Raw genomic sequence first — 25,953 nt, 5'->3', positions numbered from 1 at the left:
TTTTGTCTTCAAATGAAAAGCCAATTTTCTAGCAATTTACTAAATACTTCTGCCTTTCCTCAGTGATCTTCAGTGTCACCTCTGTCTTATAACAAGTTTCCATACCTATATGGGTTTGTCTGTGGATTCTTTTTTCTGTTCCTAGGATCTGTTGGACCAGTATCACTCTGTGTAATTACTGTAGCTCTGTACAGATCTTGATATCTGGTAGAGCAAGTCCCCTTACATTCTTCTCAGGGATGTCTTGTCTATTCTTGGCCACTTCATTCTTCCATATAAATTTTAAATTTAGTTTAAATTCTTTAACAATCCCTATTGGGATTTTTATTGGAATGTTATTAAATTGCTTGATAAATTTATGGAGAGAACAGATCTTCATGGATTTGAGTCTTTCTCTGTCCATGGCATATATCTACATTTATTTGTTTCCTTTAATTAAAGTCATCCAATAAAGTCATAGAGTTTTGCTGTTTTTTTCCCCCCAAAAAATTGTACATGTCTTTTGTTAGACTTATTCCTAGGTATTTTATATTTTTTTGGTTGCTGGTGTATAAAAGTGCGATTGATTTTGGGATATTTACATCCAGCCACGCAATTCTTATAAACTTTAATAATAACTCTTGTTAACGTTAATAATTTATCAGTGGATTCTTTGAAATTTCTATGTAGAGAGTCACCATTTGTGAATAATGACAGTTTTATTCTCTTCCTTAATACCTTTTAGTTCCTTTTTCTTATCTTGTTGTGCTGGCTGGGACCACCAGTAAAATGTTAGAAAGAAACAATTACTGTGCACATCCTTGTTTTATTTCTAATTTTAAATAGAATGTTTAACTTTTTCACCACTAAGAATAACATTTATTGTTTTTGTATTTTCAGATATCCTTTAAGGTTAAGGAAGTTCTGTTCCTAGTTTCATAAGAGGTTTTTTGGTAGCCATGAGTTGTTAAATTTTGTCAATTTTTTTCTGCTTTTGAATTGATAAAATAAATTTTTCTTTGTTACAGTGAAAAAATAAAGATTTTTCTAATGTTGCATTCCTGGTGATAAACCCAACTTGTAGTGATGTATTTTCTTTTCTTTCTTTTTTTTTTTAAACTCTGCTGGATTTGGTTTGCTAATGTTTTGTATAGGTTGTTGCATCTGGAATCATGATGGAGACTGGCCTGTATTTTTTTCCCCCCACTTTATCTGATTTTGATGTGTAGATTAAACCTAGCTTCATAGAATGATTTAGGGAGTGTTCCTTCTTTTTCTGTTTTCTGGAGGAGTTTGTATAAGATAGTAGTGTTCATTTGTGGCAGTTTGGTAGAACTCTATAAAATCACTTTGGTCCCTGTTCTTTTAACTTGTGATTATAGGACTATCTACGCTTTTCCATGTCTTTTTGAGTCAGCTTTATTTAGTTATATTTTCTGGGAATTTGCTCATTTTGTCTTTTTTCAAGTGTGTTAGCTAAATTGTCAGTATTCCTTATTTTTGTGATTGCTGTTCTGTCTGTAATTGTCCTTTTTTCATCCCAAATATTGATGAATTATACTTTTATTCTTATTTTCACTATTTTCATGAGAGGGTAGTCTCAGTCTTATTAGTCTTTTCAAAGATCTTTTGGGTTTACTTCTTATTTTTTCTATTTCATTAATTTTTGCTCTTTAATATCTTCTACCTTCTTTCTTTGGAATATTCTTTACTTTCTTCAAACTTATACTTTTATTATTTCTGTTATAAACAACTGTCAGATACCAAGCTAATTAATTTTCAGCTCTTTCCAGTTATAAGCATCTAAAGCTATAATTTTTCCTCAGCTTTCATTGTATACAATTTGGTATTTCCAACTAAGTACTTTTAGATATCCATTTTGATTTCTTTGTTGACTCATGAATTAGAAACTTTTTTAAATTTCCAAACATATTGAGGTAACTTAACCATATTTCACTGGTTCTAAGATGAACCTGTTTCTCCCTTACATTTTAATACCTTATAATCAGTGGTGTCTTAGAGTGTATGAAATATAATCTTTATCTTTTGTTACCAATTTCTACCTTAATTGCATTATGGTTTATATGTGCTGATTCTCTTGAAATTGCTTTAGACTAGCTTTGTGACCTATTCCTGAGATTAATTTTTGTGAATGTTCCAAGTTGAGGAGAATCTGTGTTTTGTAATTGTTTGTTCTGGGTTCTATGTAGGTACAACAAAACAAACTTATTGATTGTATTGTTCAGATCATCTGTTTCTTTACATATTTGTCTGCTTGTTCTATCTACTTGAGGGGAGTTTTTGAAATCTCCCACTGTAGTAATGATTTCTTGATTTTTCTTCAGTCTTTTGAACATAGTATATTTTTAAGCTCTTTTAGAAGCATAGATGTTCAGGATTGTTATTTCTTCATAGTGAATTAAACTTTGTTTCATTGTAAACTAACCTCCTTTATCCCTTATAATACTTTTGGTCTTAAAGTCTATTCCCTTAATATTAATATAGGTACCCCAGTGTTCTTTGGATTAGTATTTGCCATGGTAACTCTTTTTCCATTCCTTTACTTTCAGTCTTTCTGGGTCTTAAGTTGTTTGTTTTGCTTCTAAATTTTTAGGTGTGTCTCATAAATAGCTGATTTAAAATTTAGTCTGTTAAACTCTCTTTATAGGTAGGCTTGGGCTTATTAGGATTTTTTATACAATTCTACTATCTATTTTTAAAAATTAATTTTTTGGCCATGCTACGTGGCTTGCAGGATCTCAGTTCCCCAACCAAGGATTGAACCTGGGCCGTGGCTGTGAAAGCCTAGAATCCTAACCATTAGGTCACCAGGGAACTCCCCAGCTTCTACTATCTTAATGTTATTTGTTTTTTTACTTAAAAAATTTTTTTCCATGTATTCTTTTTATAAAAATTGATTACAATTTTAAAATCTTTTATTCATTTTCTTTTCTTTCTACTTCTTTGGATTTTTGTATTCTATTTCTATTCATTTGGTGGCTTACCTTGCAATTTATCAAGAATACTTAGTAAAACCTAAAGTAAATAGCTATCTTACTTCCCTGCAAAATTATCCATGGACCTTAGAACTTTTAGCTACAGTCACCTTCTTCCTTCCTTACATGCTGTCCAGGACTTTAGTGTGGTCATGTTTAACACCACAAATTAGATGCTGTTTTTTTATATAGACTGTTTGTTTAGATTTGTATTTACAAGTTTCTTTGTTCACCATCCCTTCCTTCTGGGATTAACGCCTTCCTCCTGGGACCATTTCCTTCCTCTTTGGAGTGCATTCTTTTTTTGACCTAAATTTTTTATTAGGTAAGAATTTACAGACATTACTTAATATTAGTGGTAACAGTGGAGCTGGAGAGCATTGTGCCTTCTAGCTGCATGGCGAGAGAAGTACATTCTCTAGATATTCTTTTAGTGAAGGTCTTTTGGGTGACTTTCAGAATCTCTAGCATGTCAGTAAAGATATTTCTTTCAATCTTTAATAACTTAACTGAATTTTTGTCATATATAAACATGTCCAGATATTCTTAATCCATCTGTGGTTCTAACCAAGATGAATGATGACAACAAAGAATCTGATGTTTTGGTGATGCTTGAAGATGTAATGCTTCACCCCTTGAATTGGTCAGAGGTTTAAATTATCTTTATAACAATAATATAACTGGAAGGAGATTAAGAACCTGAAATGGAGACTTTTCATTTCAGATCATCTCAGCTCCTTGAGGCTGCCTAAGACCCATATAAATAGTTATTGGAGCTCCTGATTCCCAAAGTTTGATCCCCAAGATTGGACCTAGCTCGAATCACCATATTTTTTTGTTACAGCTCAGAGAGTGGCAACAGTTTGAAAAGACTGAAATCGGACCCTGACCCAGATGATAAGAATCAAGGTGGGTGGCAGCTTTCATTTCGTTCTTGACTCATCATATACGTGAACCATGGTAAAAGGCTGGAATGAATTGTATCTGCGGAGGAATGCGTGCATCTCTAAGCAAACCTACCTAAACTTAACTTACCAAACCATTTTTAGACCATGCAGGATTTAAACCTAGCAATATGTCAGCTGCCCTGCAAAGTAATATGTTAGAAACCAGTGGAACTGATAAATGACAATTGTGTTCTCCCATGAGCGCTTACAAAGCCAAAGCCCTGGTCATATCACCTCTACTCACAAAGAGTTTTTCTCTGTCTCCCTTAAATGTCAAGTTTCTTCATTTCACCTGGCTGGCTACCAGTGAGAGCTAGCATGCCTGGCTTCTGCTGTTGGTTGGATTGGACTGAACCGAGAGGCTACAAAATACAGTTTCCAGGAGTACACTTTCTTTGGTGGTTCCTTTTATGTGATCAAATCTGCTACTGTGTTAAGTGGCACGAAGTTATAAGTGAAAGTGAGTGTTACTCAGGACTGAATCAAGGCTAAGAAATTCAAGAATGTTTTCAGTTCTTCTACTCCTGACTCCCTGTGGAATTGAGACTCTGAGCTGAACTCAAAGGGTCATCGATAAAACAGGGCTTACATTTATTTCTCTGTCACACACACAAAAAAGGATATTTTAAAATATATTTTTTTCTTTCAAAAAAATAATGATTATTTTAAAAAGTATATCCACTGAACTCCAGTAATGGTGAGCTGTTGCTGATATCTTTTTACTCTAGAATTTACTTTTGAAAAAGATACTAAGCGAAGAGCCTCCCTTCTACCTGTATGTCCTCTTCCATCCAATTCTCCTTCCCAGTGGGAAATAGTATTGTATATTTTTAATGTATATATGTATATATCCAGAGCTATTCTATGTATGTATAAGCAATTACAAATATTCTCTTTTTTTTTAAAGTGTTTTACTGTAGATAACTTAAAACATTCAAATATTGAGATGATAGTATAATGAAACCCGTCACGTACCTTCAACAGTTTTTTTAAAATTAATTAATTAATTTATTTTTGGCTGCATTGCGTCTTCGTTGCTACGCATGGGCTTTCTCTAGTTGCAGCGAGCAGGGGCTACTCTTCGTTGCAGTGTGCGGGCTTCTCATTGCAGTGGCTTCTCTTGCTGTGGAGCATGGGCTCTAGGCACACAGGCTTCAGTAACTGTGGCACGCGGGCTCAGTAGTTGTGGTTCACGGGCTTAGTTGCTCCGTGGCATGTGAGATCTTCCCGAACCAGGGCTCGAATCCGTGTCCCCTGCATCGGCAGGTGGATTCTTAACCACTGCGCCACCAGGGGAGTCCCAACAATTTTTAACACATGTCCAATCTTCTTGTTTTTTTAAAGAAAGTTTTATTTATTATTTATTATTATTATTTTTTTTTGGTTGCACTGCACGGCTTGTGGGATGTTAGTTCCCCGACCAGGGATTGAACCCAGGCCACGGCAGTGAAAGTGCTGAGTCCTAACCACTGGACCGCCAGGGAATTCCCCATCCAATCCTATTTCATTTAAATCTCCCAACTGTAGTATTTTGAGACAAATCTCAGACATCAAATTATTTCATCTATAATTCTTCTGTATGTATCCCTAAAAAAAATAAGGATTCTTTGTTTTTTTAACATAATTGCAATACTATTATCACACCTGAAATAATTATAGTAATTCCTAAATGTGATCAAGTACCAGATTAGTATTCATTTTCCTCAGTTTTCCCATACATTTTTTTCTTGACAGTTGATTTTTGTTTTTAAGATTCAAATGCAACACTGTGATCACTTAATTGTTTTTTTAAATTGTATTGAAGTATAGTTGATTTATAATATTGTGTTAATTTCTTCTGTACAGCAAAATGACTCAGTTATACATATATATTTTTCATATTCTTTTCCATTGTGGTTGGTCATAGGATATTGAATATAGTTCCCTGTACTATATAATAGGACCTTGTTGTTTATCCATGCTATATATAATAGTTTGCCTCTGCTAATCCCAAACTCCCAATCCTTCCCTCCCCCTTCCTGCCTTACCCTTGGCAACCACAAATCTGTTCTCTATATCTGTGAGTCTGTTTTTGTTTCATAGTTATGCTGATGTGTGCAATGTCTTAGATTCCACATATAGTAATATCAGATGGTATTTGTCTTTCTCTTTCTGACTTACTTCACTTAGTATGATAATCTCTAGGTTCACCCATGTTGCTGCAAATGGCTTTATTTCATTCTTCTTTTATGGCCGAGTAATATTCCATTGCGTGTGTGTGTACACACACACACACACACACACACAGACACACACACACTACATCTTTATCCATTCCTCTATCGATGGACATTTAGGTTGTTTCCATGTCTTGGCTATTGTAAATAGTGCTGCTATGAATATAGAGGTGCATGTGTCTTTTTGAATTAGAGTTTTGTCTGGGTATATGCCCAGGAGTGGGATTGCTGGATAATATGGCAACTCAAATTTTTTTTTTTTTAATTATTTGCTTTATTTATTTTAAAATTTTATTTATTTATTTATTTATTTATGGCTGTGTTGGGTCTTCGTTTCTGTGTGAGGGCCTTCTCCAGTTGCGGCACGTAGGGGCCACTCTTCATCGCGGCGTGCAGGCCTCTCACTATCGCGACCTCTCTTGTTGCGGAGCACAGGCTCCAGACGCGCAGGCTCAGCAATTGTGGCTCACCAGCCAAGTCGCTCCGCGGCATGTGGGATCTTCCCAGACCAGGGCTCGAACCCGTGTCCCCTGCATTGGCAGGCAGACTCTCAACCACTGCACCACCAGGGAAGCCTGGCAACTCAATTTTTAGTTTTTTTTGAGGAACCACCATGCTGTTTTCCATAGTGGCTGCACCAATTTACATTCCCACCAACGGTGTAGGAAGGTTCCCTCTTCTCCACACCCTCTCCAGCATTTGTTATTTGTAGACTTTTTAATGATGGCTACTCTGACCAGTGTGAGGTGGTACCTCATTGTAGGTTTGATTTGTATTTCTCTAATAATTAGTGCTGTTGAGTATCTTTTCATGTCTGTATGCCTTCTTTGGAGAAATGTCTGTTTAGGTCTTCTGCCCGTTTTTGGATTGGGTTGTTTGTTTTTTTGTTGTTTGGTTGTATGAGCTGTTTGTATATTTTGTAATTAGGCCCTTGTCCGTCACATCATTTGCAAATATTTTCTCCCAGTCCATAGGTTGTCTTTTTGTTTTATTTATGGTTTCCTTTGCTGTGCAAAAGCTTGTAAGTTTGATTAGGTCCCATTTTTTAAGTTTTGCTTTTATTTCTATTGCCTTGGGAGACTGACCTAAGAAAACATTGGTACGGTTTATGTCAGAGAGTGTTTTGCTTGTGTTTTCTTCTAAGAGCTTTATGGTGTCTTCTCTTATGTTTAATTCTTTAAGCCATTTTGAGTTTATTTTTGTGTATGGTGTGAGGGTGTGTCCTAACGTCATTGGCTCTAGGCACGCGGGCTTCAGTTGTTGTGGCGCACAGGCTCAGTTGTGGCGCGTGGGTTTAGTTGCTCTGAGGCATGTGGGATCTTCCCAGGCCAGGGCTCGAACCTGTGTCCCCTGCATTGGCAGGCGGATTCTCAACCACTGCACCACTAGGGAAGTCCCACATACTGATTTGAGTATGTTGAACCATCCTTGTGACCCTGGGATGAATCCAACTTGGTCGTGGTGTATGACCTTTTTTATGTAGTTTTGGATTTGGTTTGCTAATATTTTGTTGAGAATTTTTGCATCTATATTCATCACAGATATTCGCCTGTAATTTTCTTTTTTTGTAGTGTCTTTGTCTGGTTTTGGTATCGGTGACGGTGGCTTCATAGAATGTCAACCCATTGGGAGTGTACCCTCCTCTTCAGTTTTTTGGAAGAGTTTGAGAAGGATCGCTATAAGTTCTTCTTTGTATGTTTGGTAGAATTCCCTAGTGAAGCCATTTGGTCCTGGACTTTTGTTTGTAGGGAGTTTTTTTTTTATTACAGATTCTATTTCATTTCTAGTGACCGGTCTGCTCAAGTTATCTATTTCTTCTTGATTCAGTTTTGGTGGCCTGTATGTTTGTAGGAAAGTTGTACATTTCTTCAAGGTTGTCAAATTTGTTGGCATATAATTGTTCACAGTATTCTCTTATGGTTTGTTGCACTTCTGTGATATCTGTTGTGATTTTTCCGCTTTCATTTCTTATTTTGTTTATTTGGGTCTTCTCTCTTTTCTTCTTGTCGAGCCCAACCAGAGGTTTGTCAATTTTGTTAACCGTTCAAAGAACCAGCTCTTGGTTTTATAGATTTTTTCTATTGTTTTTTAAATTTCTGTTTTATTTATTTACTCTCTCATCTTTCTTATCTCCTTCCTTCTGCTGACTTTAGGTTTTGTTTGTTCTTTTTTTTCTAATTCTTTTTGGTGGTGGGTTATGGTGTTTATTTGAGATTTTTCTTGTTTCTTAAAGAAGGCCCCTATATTGCTATGAACTTCCTTCTGAGAACTGCTTTTGCTGCATCCCATGGATTTTGTATGGTTGTGTTTTCATTGTCATTTGTCTCAAGGTATTGTTAAATTTCTTCTTTGGTTTCATTGTTGATCCATTGGTTTTTTAGTAGCATGTTTAGTCTCCATGTAATTGTTTTTTTGTTTTGTTTTGTTTCTTTTTCAGTGGTTGATTTTTGGTTTCATGCTATTGTGGTCAGAAAAGATGCTTGAAATAATTTTTATACTCTTAAATTTGTTTAGGCTTGTTTTGTGCCCAAGTCAATCCTAGAGAATGTTCCATGTGCACTTGAAAGGAATGTGTATTCTGCTTTTTTTGGATGTAACGTCCTGAATATATCAATTAAGTCTAACTGTTCTATTCTGTCATTTAGGATCTCTGTTGTTTTATTGATTTTTTGTCTCGAAGATCTGTCCATTGATACAAGTGGGGTGTTAAAGTCTCCTACTATTATTGTATTCCTGTCAGTTTCTCCCTTTATGTCTGTTAGTATATGTTTTATATATTTTGGTGCTCCTATGTTGGGTGCATATATGTTGACAAGTATAATATCCTCTCCTTATATCGATCCTTTTATCATTATATAGTGTCCTTCGTTATCTTTGTTTTAAAGTCTATTTTGTCTGATATGAGTATTGTGACCCTCGCTTTCTTGTCATTTCTGTTTGCACGAAAGATCTTTTTCCATGCCCTTATTTTTAATCTATGTGTGTCCTTTGCCCTAAAGTGTGTCCCTTGTAAGCAGCATATTGTAGGCTCTAGTTTTTTTATCCAATCTGCCACTCTGTGTCGTTTTTTTTTTTTTTTATTTTTAAATTTTATTTTATTTTTTTTATACAGCAGGTTCTAGTTAGTCATCAGTTTTATACACATCAGTGTATACATGTCAATCACATTCGCCCAGTTCATCACATGACCATTCCCACCCCCTGCGGCTTTCCCCCCTTGGTGCCCGTACGTTTGTTCTCTACATCTGTGTCTCAACTTCTGTTCTGCAAACCGGTCACCTGTACCATTTTTCTAGGTTCCACATACATGCGTTAATATACGATATTTGTTTTTCTCTTTCTGACTTACTTCACTCTGTATGACAGTCTCTAGATCCATCCACGTCTCAACAAATGACTCAATTTCATTCCTTTTTATGGCTGAGTAATATTCCATTGTATATATGTGCCACATCTTCTTTATCCATTCGTCTGTCGATGGGCATGTAGGTTGCTTCCATGACCTGGCTATTGTAAATAGTGCTGCAATGAACACTGGGGTGCATGTGTCTTTTTGAATTATGGTTTTCTCTGGGTATATGCCCAGTAGTGGGATTGCTGGATCATATGGTAATTCTATTTTTAGTTTTTTAAGGAACCTCCATACTGTTCTCCATAGTGGCTGTATCAGCTTACGTTCCCACCAGCAGTGCAAGAGGGTTCCCTTTTCTCCACACACTCTCCAGCATTTGTTGTTTGTAGATTTTCTGATGATGCCCATTCTAACTGGTGTGAGGTGATACCTCATTGTAGTTTTGATTTGCATTTCTCTAATAATTAGTGATGTTGAGCAGCTTTTCATGTGCTTCTTGGCCATCTGTATGTCTTCTTTGGAGAAATGTCTATTTAGGTCTTCTGCCCATTTTTGGATTGGGTTGTTTGTTTCTCTAATATTGAGCTGAATGAGCTGTTTATATATTTTGGAGATTAATCCTTTGTTGATTCATTTGCAAATATTTTCTCCCATTCTGAGGGTTGCCTTTTCATCTTGTTTATGGTTTCCTTTGCTGTGCAAAAGCTTTGAAGTTTCATTAGGTCCCATTTGTTTATTTTTGTTTTTATTTCCATTACTCTAGGAGGTGGATCAAAAAAGATCTTGCTGTGATTTATGTCAAAGAGTGTTCTTCCTATGTTTTCCTCTAAGAGTATTATAGTGTCCGGTCTTACATTTAGGTCTCTAATCCATTTTGAGTTTATTTTTGTGTATGGAGTTAAGGAGTGTTCTAATTTCATTCTTTTACATGTAGCTGTCCAGTTTTCCCAGCACCACTTATTGAAGAGACTGTCTTTTCTCCATTGTATATCCTTGCCTCCTTTGTCATAGATTAGTTGACCATAGGTGCGTGGGTTTACCTTTGGGCTTTCTATCTTGTTCCATTGATCTGTTTCTGTTTTTGTGCCAGTACCATATTGTCTTGATTACTGTAGCTTTGTAGTATAGTCTGAAGTCAGGGAGTCTGATTCCTCCAGCTCCGTTTTTTTCCCTCAAGACTGCTTTGGCTAGTCACGGTCTTTTGTGTCTCCATACAAATTTTAAGATTTTTTGTTCTAGTGTAAAAAATGCCATTGGCAATTTGATAGGGATTGCATTGAATCTGTAGGTTGCTTTGGGTAATATAGTCATTTTCACAATATTGATTCTTCCAATCCCAGAACATGGTATATCTTGCCATCTGTTGGTATCATCTTTAATTTCTTTCATCAGTGTCTTATAGTTTTCTGCATACAGGTCTTTTGTCTCCCTAGGTAGGTTTATTCCTAGGTATTTTATTCCTTTTGTTGCAATGGTAAATGGGAGTGTTTCCTTAATTTCTCTTTCAGATTTTTCATCATTAGTGTATAGGAATGCAAGAGATTTCTGTGCATTAATTTTGTATCCTGCAACGTTACCAAATTCATTGATTAGCTCTAGTAGTTTTCTGGTGGCATCTTTAGGATTCTCTATGTATAGTATCATGTCATCTGCAAACAGTGACAGTTTTACATCTTCTTTTCCAATTTGTATTCCTTTTATTTCTTTTTCTTCTCTGATTGCCGTGGCTAGAACTTCCAAAACTATGTTGAATAATAGTGGTGAGAGTGGACATCCTTGTCTTGTTCCTGATCTTAGAGGAAATGCTTTCAGTTTTTCACCATTGAGAATGATGTTTGCTGTGGGTTTGTCGTATATGACCTTTATTATGTTGAGGTAGGTTCCCTCTATGCCCACTTTCTGGAGAGTTTTTATCATAAATGGGTGTTGAATTTTGTCAGAAGCTTTTTCTGCATCTGTTGAGATGATCATATGGTTTTTATTCTTCAATTTGTTAATATGGTGTATCACATTGATTGATATGCGTATATTGAAGAATCTTTGCATCCCTGGGATAAATCCTACTTCATCATGGTGTATGATCCTTTTAATGTGTTGTTGGATTCTGTTTGCTAGTATTTTGTTGAGGATTTTTGCATCTATATTCATGAGTGATATTGGTCTGTAATTTTCTTTTTTTGTAGTACCTTTGTCTGGTTTTGGTATCAGGGTGATGGTGGCCTCATAGAATGAGTTTGGGAGTGTTCCTTCCTCTGCAGTTTTTTGGGAGAGTTTGAGAAGGATGGGTGTTAGCTCTTCTCTAAATGTTTGATAGAATTCACCTGTGAAGCCATCTGGTCCTGGACTTTTGTTTGTTGGAAGATTTTAAATCACAGTTTCAATTTCATGACTTGTGATTGGTCTGTTCATATTTTCTATTTCTTCCTGGTTCAGTCTTGGAAGGTTATACCTTTCTAAGAATTTGTCCATTTCTTCCAGGTTGTCCATTTCATTGGCATAGAGTTGCTTGTAGTAGTCTCTTAGGATGCTTTGTATTTCTGCGGTGTCTGTTGTAACTTCTCCTGTTTCATTTCTAATTTTATTGATTTGAGTCCTGTCCCTCTTTTTCTTGATGAGTCTGGCTAATGGTTTATCAATTTTGTTTATCTTCTCAAAGAACCAGCTTTTAGTTCTATTGATCTTTTTCTTTTTTTTAACATCTTTATTGGAGTATAATTGCTTTATAATGGTGTGTTAGTTTCTGCTTTATAACAAAGTGAATCAGTTTTACATATACATATGTTCCCATATCTCTTCCCTCTTGCATCTCCCTCCCTCCTGCCCTCCCCACCCCACACCTCTAGGTGGTCACAAAGCACAGAGCTGATCTCCCTGTGCTATGTATGCGGTTGCTTCCCAGTTCTGTTGATCTCTGCTGCTGTTTTCTTTGTTTCTGTTTCATTTATTTCTGCTCTGATTATGATTTCTTTTCTTTTGCTAACTTTGGGTTTTGTTTGTTCTTCTTTCTCTAGTTCCTTTAGGTGTAAGGTTAGATTGTTTACTTGAAATTTTTCTTGTTTCTTGAGGTAGGCTTGTATAGCTATAAACTTCCCTCTTAGAACTGCTTTTGCTGCATCCCATAGGTTTTGGATCATCGTGTTTTCATTGTCATTTGTCTCTAGGTATTTTTTGATTTCCTCTTTGATTTCTTTAGTGATCTCTTGGTTATTTAGTAACGTATTGTTCAGCCTCCATGTGTTTGTGTTTTTTACGGTTTTTTCCCTGTAATTGATTTCTAATCTCATAGCATTGTGGTCAGAAAAGATGGTTGATATGATTTCAATTTTCTTAAATTTACTGAGGCTTGATTTGTGACCCAAGATGTGATCTATCCTGGAGAATGTTCTGTGAGCACTTGAGAAGAAAGTGTAATCTGCTGTTTTTGGATGGAATGTCCTATAAATATCAGTTAAACCCATCTGGCGTACTGTGTCATTTAAAGCTTCTGTTTCCTTATTTATTTTCATTTTGGTTGATCTGTCCATTGGTGTAAGTGAGGTGTTAAAGTCCCCCACTATTATTGTGTTACTGTTGATTTCCTCTTTTGCAGCTGTTAGCAGTTGCCTTATATATTGAGGTGTTCCTATGTTGGGTGTATATAGATTTATAATTGTTATACCTTCTTCTTGGATTGATCCCTTGATCATTATGTAGTGTCCTTCCTTCTCTCTTGTAACATTCTTAAATTTATTTATTTATTTATTTATTTATGGCTGTGTTGGGTCTTCGTTTCTGTGCGAGGGCTTTCTCTAGTTTTGGCAAGCGGGGGCCACTCTTCATTGCGGTGCGCGGGCCTCTCACTATCATGGCCTCTCTTGTTGCAGAGCACAGGCTTCAGACGTGCAGGCTCAGTAGTTGTGGCTCACGGGCCTAGTTGCTCCGCGGCATGTGGGATCTTCCCAGACCAGGACTCGAACCCGTGTCCCGTACATTAGCAGGCAGATTCTCAACCACTATGCCACCAGGGAAGCCCTCTTGTTACATTCTTTATTTTAAAGTCTATTTTATCTGACATGAGTATTGCTACTCCAGCTTTCTTTTGATTTCCATTTGCATGGAATATCTTTTTCCATCCCCTCACTTTCAGTCTGTATGTGTCCCTAGGTCTGAAGTGGGTCTCTTGTAGACAGCATATATATGGGTCTTGTTTTTGTATCCATTCAGCATGCCTATGTCTTTTGGTTGGAGCATTTAATCCATTCACGTATAAGGCAATTATCGATATGTATGTTCCTATGACCATTTTATTAATTGTTTTGGGTTTGTTTTTTGTAGGTCCTTTTCTTCTCTTGTGTTTCCCACTTAGAGAAGTTCCTTTAGCATTTGTTGTAGAGCTGGTTTGGTGGTGCTGCATTCTCTTAGCTTTTGCTTGTCTGTAAAGCTTTTGATTTCTCTATTGAATCTGAATGAAATCCTTGCTGGGTAGAGTAATCTTGGTTGTAGGTTCTTCCCTTTCATCACTTTATCATGCCACTCCCTTCTGGCTTGTAGAGTTTCTGCTGAGAAATCAGCTGTTAACCTTATGGGAGTTCCCTTGTATGTTATTTGTCGTTTTTCCCTTGCTGCTTTCAATAATTTTTCTTTGTCTTTAATTTTTGCCACTTTGATTACTATGTGTCTCGGCGTGTTTCTCCTTGGGTTTATCCTGTATGGGACTTGCTGCATTTCCTGGACTTGGGTGGCTATTTCCTTTCCCATGTTAGGGAAGTTTTCGACTATAATCTCTTCAAACATTTTCTCTGGTCCTTTCTCTCTCTCTTCTCCTTCTGGGACCCCTATAATGCGAATGTTGTTGCATTTAATGTTGTCCCAGAGGTCTCTTAGGCTGTCTTCATTTCTTTTCATTCTTTTTTCTTTATTCTGCTCCGCAGCAGTGAATTCTACCATTCTGTCTTCCAGGTCACTTATCCGTTCTTCTGCTTCAGTTATTCTGCTATTGATTCCTTCCAGTGTAGTTTTCATTTCAGTTATTGTATTGTTCGTCTCTGTTTGTTCTTAAATTCTTCTAGGTCTTTTTAAAACATTTCTTGCATCTTCTCGATCTTTGCCTCCATTCTTTTTCCAAGGTCCTGGATCACCCTCACTATCATTATTCTGAATTCTTTTTCTGGAAGGTTCCCTATCTCCACTTCATTTAGTTGTTTTTCTGGGGTTTTATCTTGTTCCTTCATCTGGTACGTAGCCCTCTGCCTTTTCATCTTGTCTATCTTTCTGTGAATGTGGTTTTTGTTCCACAGGCTGCAGGATTGTAGTTCTTCTTGTTTCTGCTGTCTGCCCTCTGGTGGATGAGGCTATCTAAGAGGCTTGTGCAGGTTTCCTGATGGGAGGGACTGGTGGTGGGTAGAGCTGACTGTTGCTCTGGTGGGCAGAGCTCAGTAAAACTTTAATCTGCTTGGCTGCTGATGGGTGGGGCTGGGTTCCCTCCCTGTTCGTTGTTTGGCCTGAGGCACCCAACACTGGAGCCTACCTGGGCTCTTTGGTAGGGCTAATGGCTGACTCTGGGAGGGCTCACGCCAAGGAGTACTTCCCAGAACTTGTGCTGCCAGTGTTCTTGTCCCCACGGTGAGCCACAGCCACCCCCGCCTCTGCAGGAGACCCTCCAACACTAGCAGATACGTCTGGTTTAGTCTTCCCTGGGTTCACTGCTCCTTCCCCTGGGTCCCAGTGCACACAGTCCTTTTGTGTGTGCCCTCCAAGAGTGGAGTCTCTGTTTCCCCCAGTCCTGTCGAAGTCCTGCAATCAAATCCCACTGGCCTTCAAAGTCTGATTCTCTAGGAATTCCTCCTCCTGTTGCCAGACCCCCAGGTTGGGAAGCCTGATGTGGGGCTCAGAACCTTCACTCCAGTGGGTGGACTTCTGTGGTATAAGTGTTCTCCAGTCTGTGAGTCACCCACCCAGCAGTTACGGGATTTGATTTTGCTGTGATTGCACCCCTCCTACCGTCTCATTGTGGCTTCTCCTTTGTCTTTGGATGTGGGGTATCTTTTTTGGTGAGTTCCTCTGTCTTCCTGTCGATGATTGTCCAGCAGCTAGTTGTGATTCTGGTGTTCTCACTAGAGGGAGTGAGAGCATGTCCTTCTACTCCGCCATCTTTGTTCAGGCTCCCTTATTTATTTTCAATTTGGATGATCACTGTGTCTTTTGATTGGAGAATTTAGTCCATTGACATTTAAGATAATTAATGATAGATATGTATTCATTGCCATTTTAAACCTTGTCTTCCTGTTGATTTTATATTTCTTCTTTGTCTCTCTTTGTTTTTCCTTTTGTGGTTTGATGATTTTCTTTTGTATTATGCTTATGTTCTTTTTGGTTTTTGTGAATCTATTGTATGTTTTTGATTTGTGGTTGCCCTGTTTTTCAAGTATGTTAACCCCTTCCTATATCTGCTTGCTTTAGACTGGTAGTCATATAGGCCCAAACACATTCTAGAAAAAAAAAAAAATCTACATTTTCGTACTCTCCTCCCCCACATATTACGATTTTAACGTCCTCTTTTGCATCTTCATGTTCATCCTTTTGCTGTTCATTGTGGTTATCATCACTTCCACAGAAATTTTTTGATTTTTTTTTTAATCTGTGTACTGTCTTATTTATGTGATTTACTTTCCATTTGTGATTTTCTCTTTCCTATAGATTTTTACGACTTTCTATTTAGAGAAGACCTTTCAATATTTCCTTTAGGATAGGTTCAGTATTTCCGTATTCTTTTAGTTTTTACTTGTCTGAGAAATTCTTTATCTCTCCCTCTGTTCTAAATGATAATCTTGCTGGGTAGAGTATCCTAGGTTGCAGATTTTTCCCTTTCAGGACTTTGAATATATCTTGCCATTCCCTTCTGGCCTGCAGTGTTTCTGTAGAGATATCAGCTGGTACCCTTATGGGTGTTCCCTTGTGATTCTGTGTTTTTCTCTTGCTGTCTTTAGAATCGTCTCTTTAACTTTTGCCATTTTTATTATAATATGTCTTGGTGTAGGTCTGTTTGGGTTTACCTTGTTCAGGATCCTCTGTGCTTTCTGTATCTGGATATCTGTTTCCTTCTTTAGGTTTGGGAAGTTTTCAGCTGTTATTTCTTCATTTTCAATCCCCTTTTCTCTTTCTTCTTCTTATGGGATCCCTATTATGCATAGGTTGGCATGCTTTATATTATCCCATAGGTCTCATATTTTTTTCATTTTTTTTTTTCATTTGGGTTTTTGTCTCCTGTTCTAATTGGGTGATATTCATTATTCTATCTTCTAGATCACTTATTCGTTCTTCTGCATTATTCATTCTACTATTCATAGCCTTTCAGCTTTCATCTCTTCAAGTGAATTCTCTAATTTTTCTTGGCTCCTCCTTATAGTTTCTAGTTCCTTTTTATAGTAATCTGCATTTCTATTGATAACCTTTCTTAGTTCCTTCAGTATTTTCATTATCTCCTTTTTGAATTTGGTGTCTATTAGGCTGAAGATGTCTGTTTCATTGTTTATTCTTTCAGGGGAATTCTCTTGATCTTTTCATTGGGAGTGGTTCCCCTGCTTCTGCATTTTACTTATATTTCTCTTGCTCTATGAGTTTAGGAGAAACAATTATCTACTGTGGTCTTTGAGGGCTGTTTTTATGCGGGAACATCCCTGTGTAGCCTCTGTGGGTTTAATATTTTTTGGTGTGAGGGCTGCTTTTAGTATGGATGCTTGCCACCTCTTTTCTCAGTGTATGCAGGCCATTATCCCCTTGCTAAGAGGTGTGACTGATGTTGTGGTAATTAGAGCCTGCACTGGCTATTGAGCGGGGCCTCCTCTTTGCTCTGTGGTTGTCACTGCCCTGTCCAGGGCAGGGCCTGATCCCTAGTTGTTGGAGTAGAAGCCCCCAGCTCCATTTCTGAGCTGTGTTTCTGATCTGTGGTGCGAGGTGAGTGGGATTGGAGTGCTCCCACTGGGAGAGGAGCCACTGAGTATTCCTCCGCTGGAGCCGTTCACCTGTGAGTGTGCTCTGTTTTGTCACCTTTCACCCGTTGTGTGGGCTCACAAAGTACACTGTTGTTGGCACTGCCCTAGGCCCCACCTCAGTTGTGGGTATGCTGGCAGTTGGCCCTGGTGCCTCTCAGACTTTGTTTTCACAAGGCCACCAGTGCAGATCCACTGAAGTCGCGTCCCAGGACTGCAGTAGTTGCACACCTGGACCCGCTATGGGAGCTATGGAGGCAGCTCAGACCCTGGCCTGGACCAACCCCTGTGTGTACGCGCCCTCAAAGCCCATAGCTGCTAAGGCCAGACCTGTCCCAGCCACGGGAGCACCAGTTGTCCATTCAGATGTTCCGCAGGCACTGAATTCACAAAGCTGGCAGTGTAGGCGTAAATCTGCAGTTTGCACAGTCGTGGGGAGAGATTTCAGCTCTGCTTCCTAAGTTGCACGACCCCTGGGGCTCAGCTGTGATTTCAGCCCCACCTCTGCGTGTGGGCAACCCACTGGTGTCTGTTCCCAAGACCGCTGAGGCAGCGGCCGGAGCATGCGAGCCTGCTCTGGCGGGAGGGGGCCGGAGCAGCTTGGGTGCATGAGCTGGCCTGGGCTGGGGCCCCGCATGGAGCCCGAGGAAGCAGGAGACGGCAGGTGGGGAAAGAGACTGCAGTGTTGGCCCCACCCCTCCCTTTTGCATTGCCACTTAACAGTGGCGCTTCGCTTCTGTGGCAGCCCAGGGTTCTGCCACGAACACTCCTGGTTGCAGCACCCCACACTCCAGCCCCTTCAGGCTGTCTCCGCACAGCCCCCAACAGTCCTCTCCCCAGGTCTGTCCTCTAAACCCTGTGTTCCAGCACCCAGCCCCTGCCCATACCAGTGGACATGCCTCTCAGGGTGGGGTGTGCAGAGTGGTGACACAGACTGTCTGTGTAGGTCTCTCTCTGTCCTGCCTGCCACTAACTAGTTGTTGCGCTCTCCCTCTGAGCCTCTGAAGCTTCTTTTTTGTCCCAGCTGATCTCCCCGCCCATGAGGGGACTTCCGAGGGTGTAGGAACCTCTACTCTCCTTCAGCTCCCTCCCAGGGGTGCCAGACCCGTCCCACTTTCTCTCTCTCTTTTTTTTTTTTCCTTTTGTCCTACCTGGTTACATGGAGATCTTTTTTGTCCTTTCAGGTGTTTGAGGTCTTCTGCTAGTGGTCAGTAGGTGTTCTATGAGAACTGTTCCATTTGTAGATGTATTCTTGATATATTTGTGGGAAGAGGTGAGTTCCATATCCTGCTACTCCACCATTTTTATTACGATCCGACAATTGGTTTTTTTAAAAAATTAGTATCCAAGGAAGGATTAGACATTGTATTTGGCTTATATGGCTTAAAAAAATGATTGAGATATAATTCACATACCATAAAATTCACCCTTTTAAAGGATACAGTTCAGTGGTTTTTAATATGTTCAGAAGAATGTGTATTTATCACCACTATCTTAATTCCAGAACATTTTCATCACCGCAAAAAGAAGCTCCGTGCCCATTAGCAGTTATTCCCCATTCTTCCCTCTCCACAGCCACCAGCAACCACCAATCAACTTCTGTCTCTATGGATTTGCCTTTTCTGGACACTTTTTATAAATGAAATCATGCAATATAGGGCCTTTTGTGTCTGACTTCTTTTCACGTAACAATGTTTTCATAGTTCATGTTGTGGCATGTATTAGTACTTTTTACAGCTGAATAATACCCATTTTATGGTATGCCACCTTTTTGTCCACTCATCAATTGATGAACATTTGGGTTGTTTCCACGTTTGGGCTGTTACAAACCATGCTGCTGTGAACATTCATATCCAAGTTTTTGTGTGAAAAACTGTTTTCAGTTCTCTTGGGTATATACCTAAGAGTGGAATTGCTGGGTCATACAGTAAATCTATGTTTAACTTTTCGAGGAACTGCCACACTGTTTTCCACTGTAGCTGCACCATTTTTATATTCTACCAGCAGTATATGAGGGTTTCAGTTTCTTTACATCCTTATCAACAGTTGTTATTGTGTTTCTTATATCCATCCATTGGGTGTGAAGTGATACTTTATTGTGGTTCTGATTGGGGTTTCCCTAATGACTAATGATGTTGGCATTGTGTACTTAATGGCCATTTGTTTATCTTCTTTAGAGAAATACCTACTCATATCCTGAGCCTATTTTAAAATTGGGTTATTTGTCTTTTTATTTTTGAGTTGTAAGTGTTCTTTATATGTTCTGGATGCTAGACACTTGTCAGATAGATGATTTATAAATATTGTCTCTTTCTGTGGGTTGTACTTTCACTTTCTTGATAGTGTTCTTTGGAGCACAAAAGTTTTACATTTTGATGACATCAATTTATTTTTTCTTTGGTTGCTTGTACTTTAAGTGTCATATCTAAGAAACAGTTGCCTAATTCATGGTCATGAAGATTTACGCTTACATTTTTTTTAAAGAGTTTTATACTTACATTTTGATCTTTGACCCATTTTGTGTTAATTTTTTGACTCAATAATTTGTTGAAAGGACTGTTTTTTCTCCCACTGAATTGTCATGACACTTTGTTGAAAATCAGTTGAACAGCATGTTTGGGTTTATTTCTGGACTCACTTTTCTCTTCCATTGATTTGTATGTCTATCCTTATGCCATCACCACACAGTTTTGTTTTCGTTTGTTTGTTTTTGTTTTGTTTTATTTTTTGGCCATGCTGCACGGCTTGTGGGATCTTAGTTCCCCGACCAGAGATTGAACCCAGGCCCTTGGCAGTGAGAGCACGGAGTCCTAACCACGGGACTGCCAGGGAATTCCCTACCACACAGTTTTGATCATTCTAGCTTTGTAGTAGGTTTTGAAACCAGGAAGTGTCAGTCCTTCAAGTTTGTTCTTTTTCAATATTGTTTTGCTATTTGAGGTCCCTTGCATTTCCATATGAATTTTGGGATCAACTTGTCAATTCAGGCAGCTGGGATTTTGATAGGGATTGCTTGAATCTGTTGATCAGTTTGGGAAAATTGCCATTTTATGGCATCTTAACAGTAGGCTAATCTGTCTTTTAAGTCTCATTTAACCTATGGGTTCTTCCTCTTTCTTAATTTATTTTTTGTTTCCTTTATATTTTACTTGTGAAGAAACTGGGCCTCTGCCCTGTGGAGTTTCCCGCACTCTAGATTTTTCTAATTGCATCCCCATGGGATTCCTTTATATCCTGTGTTTCCTATAAAATGGTAATTAGGTCTAGAGCTTGGTCAATTCACGTTGATTTTTTGGCAAGATTTACTTCATATGTTGTTTTGCATTTCCTATCATCATCATTATTTTAATTAACATACTCTTCTGTTCATTGCTTACTTACCTTGGGAATCATAGCATGCCTGTGCATAAAGAGCTTCTTCATTCCTTTTTAAGGCTGTGTAGTAATTCATTGTATGGTTGTACCATAGTATATTTATTTCGTTTTTTATTGATGAACATTTAGATTGTTTCCATTCTTTCTCTATTATGATGTTTCATTAAATAACCCTGTACATGCATCATTTTTCACATTCACAATATGTCAGGTTAAATACTTGGAAGTAGAATTATTGAGTCAGATATACGTTTGTAACTTAGAAAAATATTGCCAAATTGCTCTGCTAAGAAGTTATTCCAGTTTACATTCCCATCAGCAGTGTAACAGTTCCATTTAACTGGGATCTTTTTAATATATAAAAAACTTGTTAAACTGTGGCTGCTTAAATAGGATAAGTATATACTGTGTGTGCACACATACACAGAGGTATATAAAACTTCATAGAAATCTAAAATATATTTCAACTAGTTACCTAGTAGCCCTGTATCTGGTGCTTATTCCCTAATAGGAATTATGTATATCAATTAATGGAAAGGGAAACTTGTATGGCTGCTTTAAATTCTCTCAGGCAGACACTTGTATTTAAGAGCCATCTTATTTTTGTCATTCTAAATCCCTCCATTCTTATAGCAGAAACTGGACAAGAAATATCCTCTTTTGCTAGGAGCTAAGGCCCTACGAGAAGACTATCCCTGAAGCTTCTGTTAGAGTCTTGACCTCGGCAGTAGAAGACTTGCCCCTTTAGTCCCCCAGAAGATAGCTCTGTAGTCCTTACGGAGATTCAGGCTTCCCCCACTGGAGGCTCTGACTTAATCTCTGAGCAGAGCCAGTGAACACACAAGTTGGTCCCATCTACTCTCAAGTCACGCGTCTGTCTGAATCCCAAGAACATTCTCCATTAGTAATTTTCAATGTTAATTTGGTATGACAGTGTGGTCCTGCAAACGCAGAAGTTGGCAGGAAACTTCACCAAATGGGCGAGATCAGAGGGCACCATTTTGTTCTCTGTGGGCAGTTAACTGCTTTTGTTTTTGTTTTTTTTTAAATCTTTATTGAGTTTGTTACAATATTTTATGTTTTGATTTTTTGGCCCCGAGGCATGTGGGATCTTAGTTCTCTGACCAGGGATCGAACCTGTACCTCCTACACTGGAAGGCAAAGTCTTAACCACTAGACTGCCAGGGAAGTCCCAGTTAACTGCTTTTGGAATGAAATTTGTTAGAGTTGCAATCTCTTTTCTTTCTTGAAACTTCCTAGATAATTGGGAGATTTGGTCCTTTTGCTTAAACTCTGCTAATGCCCCTGTGGTCCAGATTCCTTTGGTTACATTTCTGTGGCTGGCTTCCATCCTTCCCTTAGGCCGGCTCTAGTCCTCCACAGGTATTCTGAACTTGATCTTTCTTTTCTAAGATAGACCCTAAAATTAAATTCACCCTTGAAATACTTAATAAAAGGACACATTTCACTGAATAACTTCACATACATTACTTTTCTAAGTAACTGATTCATACCCTTATGATATCAGGGTTTTGTTTTGTTTTGTTTTTAAACAACCCAATTTTTCTCACAGAATACTGAAAGTATCCTTGTATGTGTGAAAATAGTAATACAATGAATGTTCAGGTAATGAATGGTTTATAATTTGATGTTATGTCCCAAATTTTCACATTCCCCCCACCCCCACTCCCACTCCCAAAATTTAGCCATTTGCAGTGAAACTCTGTTACGCATTTTCCTGCATTCTCACACATTGTGAATGTTGGCCTGCTCTGTGCCAGGCCCTCTCCTCTATGCCCAGGGGATGGGATAGAGAAGAAGGAGCCCTTGCCCTCCAGAGACTTACAGTCTGAGGAGAATATGGATAAGGAGAAGATAGCCATTAGGACTGTCAGTCTTCTACAGCCTTCCTGGCTATAATACAGGGATTACAGAGGTAAGAGGGGGGCTGTTCCTTCTGAATTAAATGGCCTAGGATACTCTTTGAATTGTGGCATTTGGCTTTCTTAAAAATTGTCTAAATAGGTAGTTATATGCACCTAATAGTAAATTGAAAAGGGACACAAGAGTGTGGAATAAAAAGTTAAGTCTCCCCTGGTCCTCAGCCACTCAATTGCTCTCCCCAGAGCAGCCACTGTTACCAGTTTTTAATGTATTTTTTCATACATTATCATGCATATTTAATGTCCCCCACCCCCCCCAGATTATAACTTGTACTCACCCTGCCTCTTTCATTTAACACATGGTATCTTAGAGATCATTCAATACCAGTACACACACAGATGCTTTATTCTTCTTAATGGCTGAATACTAGTCCATTACACTGGTCCTCTATTAATGAACCTTTTGGTTTCTACTCTCAACAGTGCTGCATGAACATCATTTAAGTGTGAAGGACTTAGCCAAATAGTCCTACATTCCCTCAGCAACATATATAGATGCTTATTCCTCCGTATATATTGTTTATTCTCCTATGTTTAAAAGTCATTTGTTTCTTTTTCTGTGAACTATTCGTGTCTTCTGTCTACTTTTCTGTTCAGTTGTTGGATTGTTGTTGGGTTTGGAAGAACTCTTTATATTGTAAAGAAATTAGCTTTTGTGATACTTATTGTAAATATTTGCCTGTTTTCTTGTAGCCTTTGTTACCTCTTGTAGCCTCTGCAATCATTGTGAGCTCTCACTTTTCTACATCTCCATGTTTTCACATTACTTATCTTTAGCAGCTTCCTTTCCCCTTATTATTACTTCCTGTATAAGCAAATGAACTATGTGTACTGGCTGTTGGAGATCTCTCTTTGCTTCTCAGTGATATTTTTTACTTACTCCTGATTTCATATACTTGGAACCATGTATCCTTTTCACATTTATGTGAAGTGTTAGGGGTTTGTTAAGGCAAAACCCTAGAAGGTAATATGCTTGTCAGCCTGATACAGTGTTTGAATTCCAACCCTTACTCTACAGTGAGCTCTGGGATCATTTTAGTACATTATCTTTTGATTCAAATTTAGTTTAATGTTTTCTACTCTAAGTGGCCTTTAACCTTAGCTGGGTTTTGGACCTCCCTCATCATCAAAATGGGGGATCCCTATATACCAGGTTGTTGTAGTGATTAAATGAGGCTGGAAACAGGGAAGAAGAAGGGATGGAGGAGAGTCCTTAACTTTTCCTCTAACCTTCAAGTTCTGTGTTTTCTAGGTTGAGGCTTTCTGTCATGGAGGTTCTGCTGTGACTCTGGGTTTCCTGGGGCGAAAAGAGCCCCAGCTACTTGGTGATATTCTGCATGGTCTTAAAATGATCTCTGCTGTGGCTTCAGTTTTCTCAGTTGTAAACGAGGAACATTAAGATGAAGATGATGATAGTGTCGACTGCATAGGGTTGTTTTGAGGCTTCCAACATAAAGCCCTCTACACATGGAAAGCACACCATCACCTTTGGAAAAGGGTGATGAAGTAACAGTCCTGCCTCCTTTTTTGCAGAAGCCCCGTCCTGCGTGTCTCTTGGAAGCACATCTCTGAGTGGTCCCTCCATCCACTGCCCCTCCGCTGCCGTCTGTATCGGCATCCTCCCAGGTTTGGGCGCCTACTCTGGGAGCAGCGACTCTGAGTCCAGCTCAGACAGCGAAGGCACCATCAATGCCACCGGCAAGATCGTCTCCTCCATCTTCCGAACCAACACCTTCCTCGAGGCCCCCTAATTCCTCTGTTCTTACCGCAGGGAGCTCCTCCCCAAGAGTAGACTGGACAGTTTATTCTGCCTACAGGCATTGCCTCCCACAGAAAAGTCCTTTGCCTGCTCCCTGTGCACACCATGACATTTTTAACCTCATCTAAAAATGTCCAGAATCCACTTGTGGCCCGACTTGTGTTTGTTTTCTCTTTCTACTCCAGTACAGATGCCCAAACCTGTCCCACGGCTTCTGTCCTCACTGATTTAGTAGGGCAGAGGTCAGGGCCCAGCAGAAATTCCACTAAAAATGCCCTGGGAAGATAGGTACCAAGCAGCTTGCAAAGGGTTTGGGTTCTGTTGCTTTCTTGTTTTTTTGTTTTTTGTTTCTTTTTTTTTCCTTTCCCAACACCACAAAGAAGCAAGGACAGTTATTGAACAGGTATCATTTAAACATTCTATTCTAGACGAAGGCGCCGTTTGACTATACTGTGTTGTGGAGTGTGCAGGGGGGAGAGAAGGTCCCAGGTGATGGAATGGCGCACTGCCCTGGAACTAACCTATTCTTGATGTTGTGTGACTAAGTAAAGGTTCTCAACTACATCTGCAGGGGGTGTCACTTAACACTCATCGTTCATTGTGAAGTTTTCCCTTACCCTTGGCTATTCCTTCTCCCTCCACCTAATCCCATTTAAGACACTAAACCTTAGAGAAACAAACATAGGCCTTATTTTGTTGTAGCCAGAAATCAGAAGTGCTGGTAGGTGTGTGGACGAGGTGACTTATTTCTGGCAGCTCCTGGAATTCTAATATTGCAAGCCAGTGCGACCCACCTGCATATTCTAGCTACAACCTGTTGAGGCCCCTCTCTGTTGGCTACATTTCTAGTTGTGGCTTCTAACTGTGGAAGCTGTTTCTAGCCTAAGGGTGCTACGCTTGTCCTTTCCTCTGCTTTGACCTGCTGCCCTTCCTGCTCTTCCCTTCCCGTACAGAGCAGCCAAGACCCAGAGGTGCTGCTTCACCTCCATCCCCTAAAGGGAGGCAGGAGCTCTCCCTTTGGGAGGGAGAGAAGGGCAGGGGGAGACAAGGTATGGAGGCCCTGAGGACAGAGGTAGGCCATGAGCTTTTAACAACAACAACAAAAAGCTGTAGGCTCCCCTGCTTCAGAAGAGTGAGCCTGTGCGGTTCTTTCTTCCGCTGGGTTCCTACGTCAATTGTTTCTACTTCCTTGGGTGTGAGACGGAGAGAGACACACACAGAATGTGTTGACACTGTGATGCTGGCAGGCAGAGAAGCTACTCAGTTTTAACGTGGGCAGAGAGGCCCCTGGATCTCCTCCAAACCCACTCCTTTTCCCTCCCAAAGCAGTGACACTCTGGTGCCCACTGGCAGATGGTGACTTCCCTTCACCCATAACTGATGCCTTGTGAATTCTTTTTCCTTTTCAGAGCTACTCCG

General features: G+C 39.2%; 1 protein-coding gene across 5 annotated transcripts in view; it reads left to right on the top strand.

Annotated features, from left to right (window-relative positions):
• The window catches only part of PSME3IP1 (proteasome activator subunit 3 interacting protein 1), a 44,572-nt gene extending 19,472 nt beyond the window's left edge, over positions 1–25,100 (top strand). For 4 of the 5 annotated variants that reach the window (XM_036834813.1, XM_036834814.1, XM_036834812.1 and 1 more), the window contains 2 exons: positions 3,820–3,884; positions 24,309–24,684. In XM_036834813.1, the coding sequence (XP_036690708.1) occupies positions 3,820–3,884; positions 24,309–24,526 (283 nt within the window). In that variant the 3' untranslated portion in view covers positions 24,527–24,684. Of the gene's footprint in view, positions 1–3,819; positions 3,885–24,308 lie in introns of all 5 variants that reach the window. The other variant, XM_036834811.1, reaches the window with a different exon arrangement.
• Positions 25,101–25,953: the final 853 nt, after the last annotated feature.

This window comes from Balaenoptera musculus, chromosome 19, assembly GCF_009873245.2.
Source record: "Balaenoptera musculus isolate JJ_BM4_2016_0621 chromosome 19, mBalMus1.pri.v3, whole genome shotgun sequence".
NCBI classification, from domain to species: Eukaryota; Metazoa; Chordata; class Mammalia; order Artiodactyla; family Balaenopteridae; genus Balaenoptera; species Balaenoptera musculus.
The sequence above is the reverse complement of the archived record's forward strand: the minus strand, read 5'-3'. Positions and strand labels throughout refer to the sequence as shown.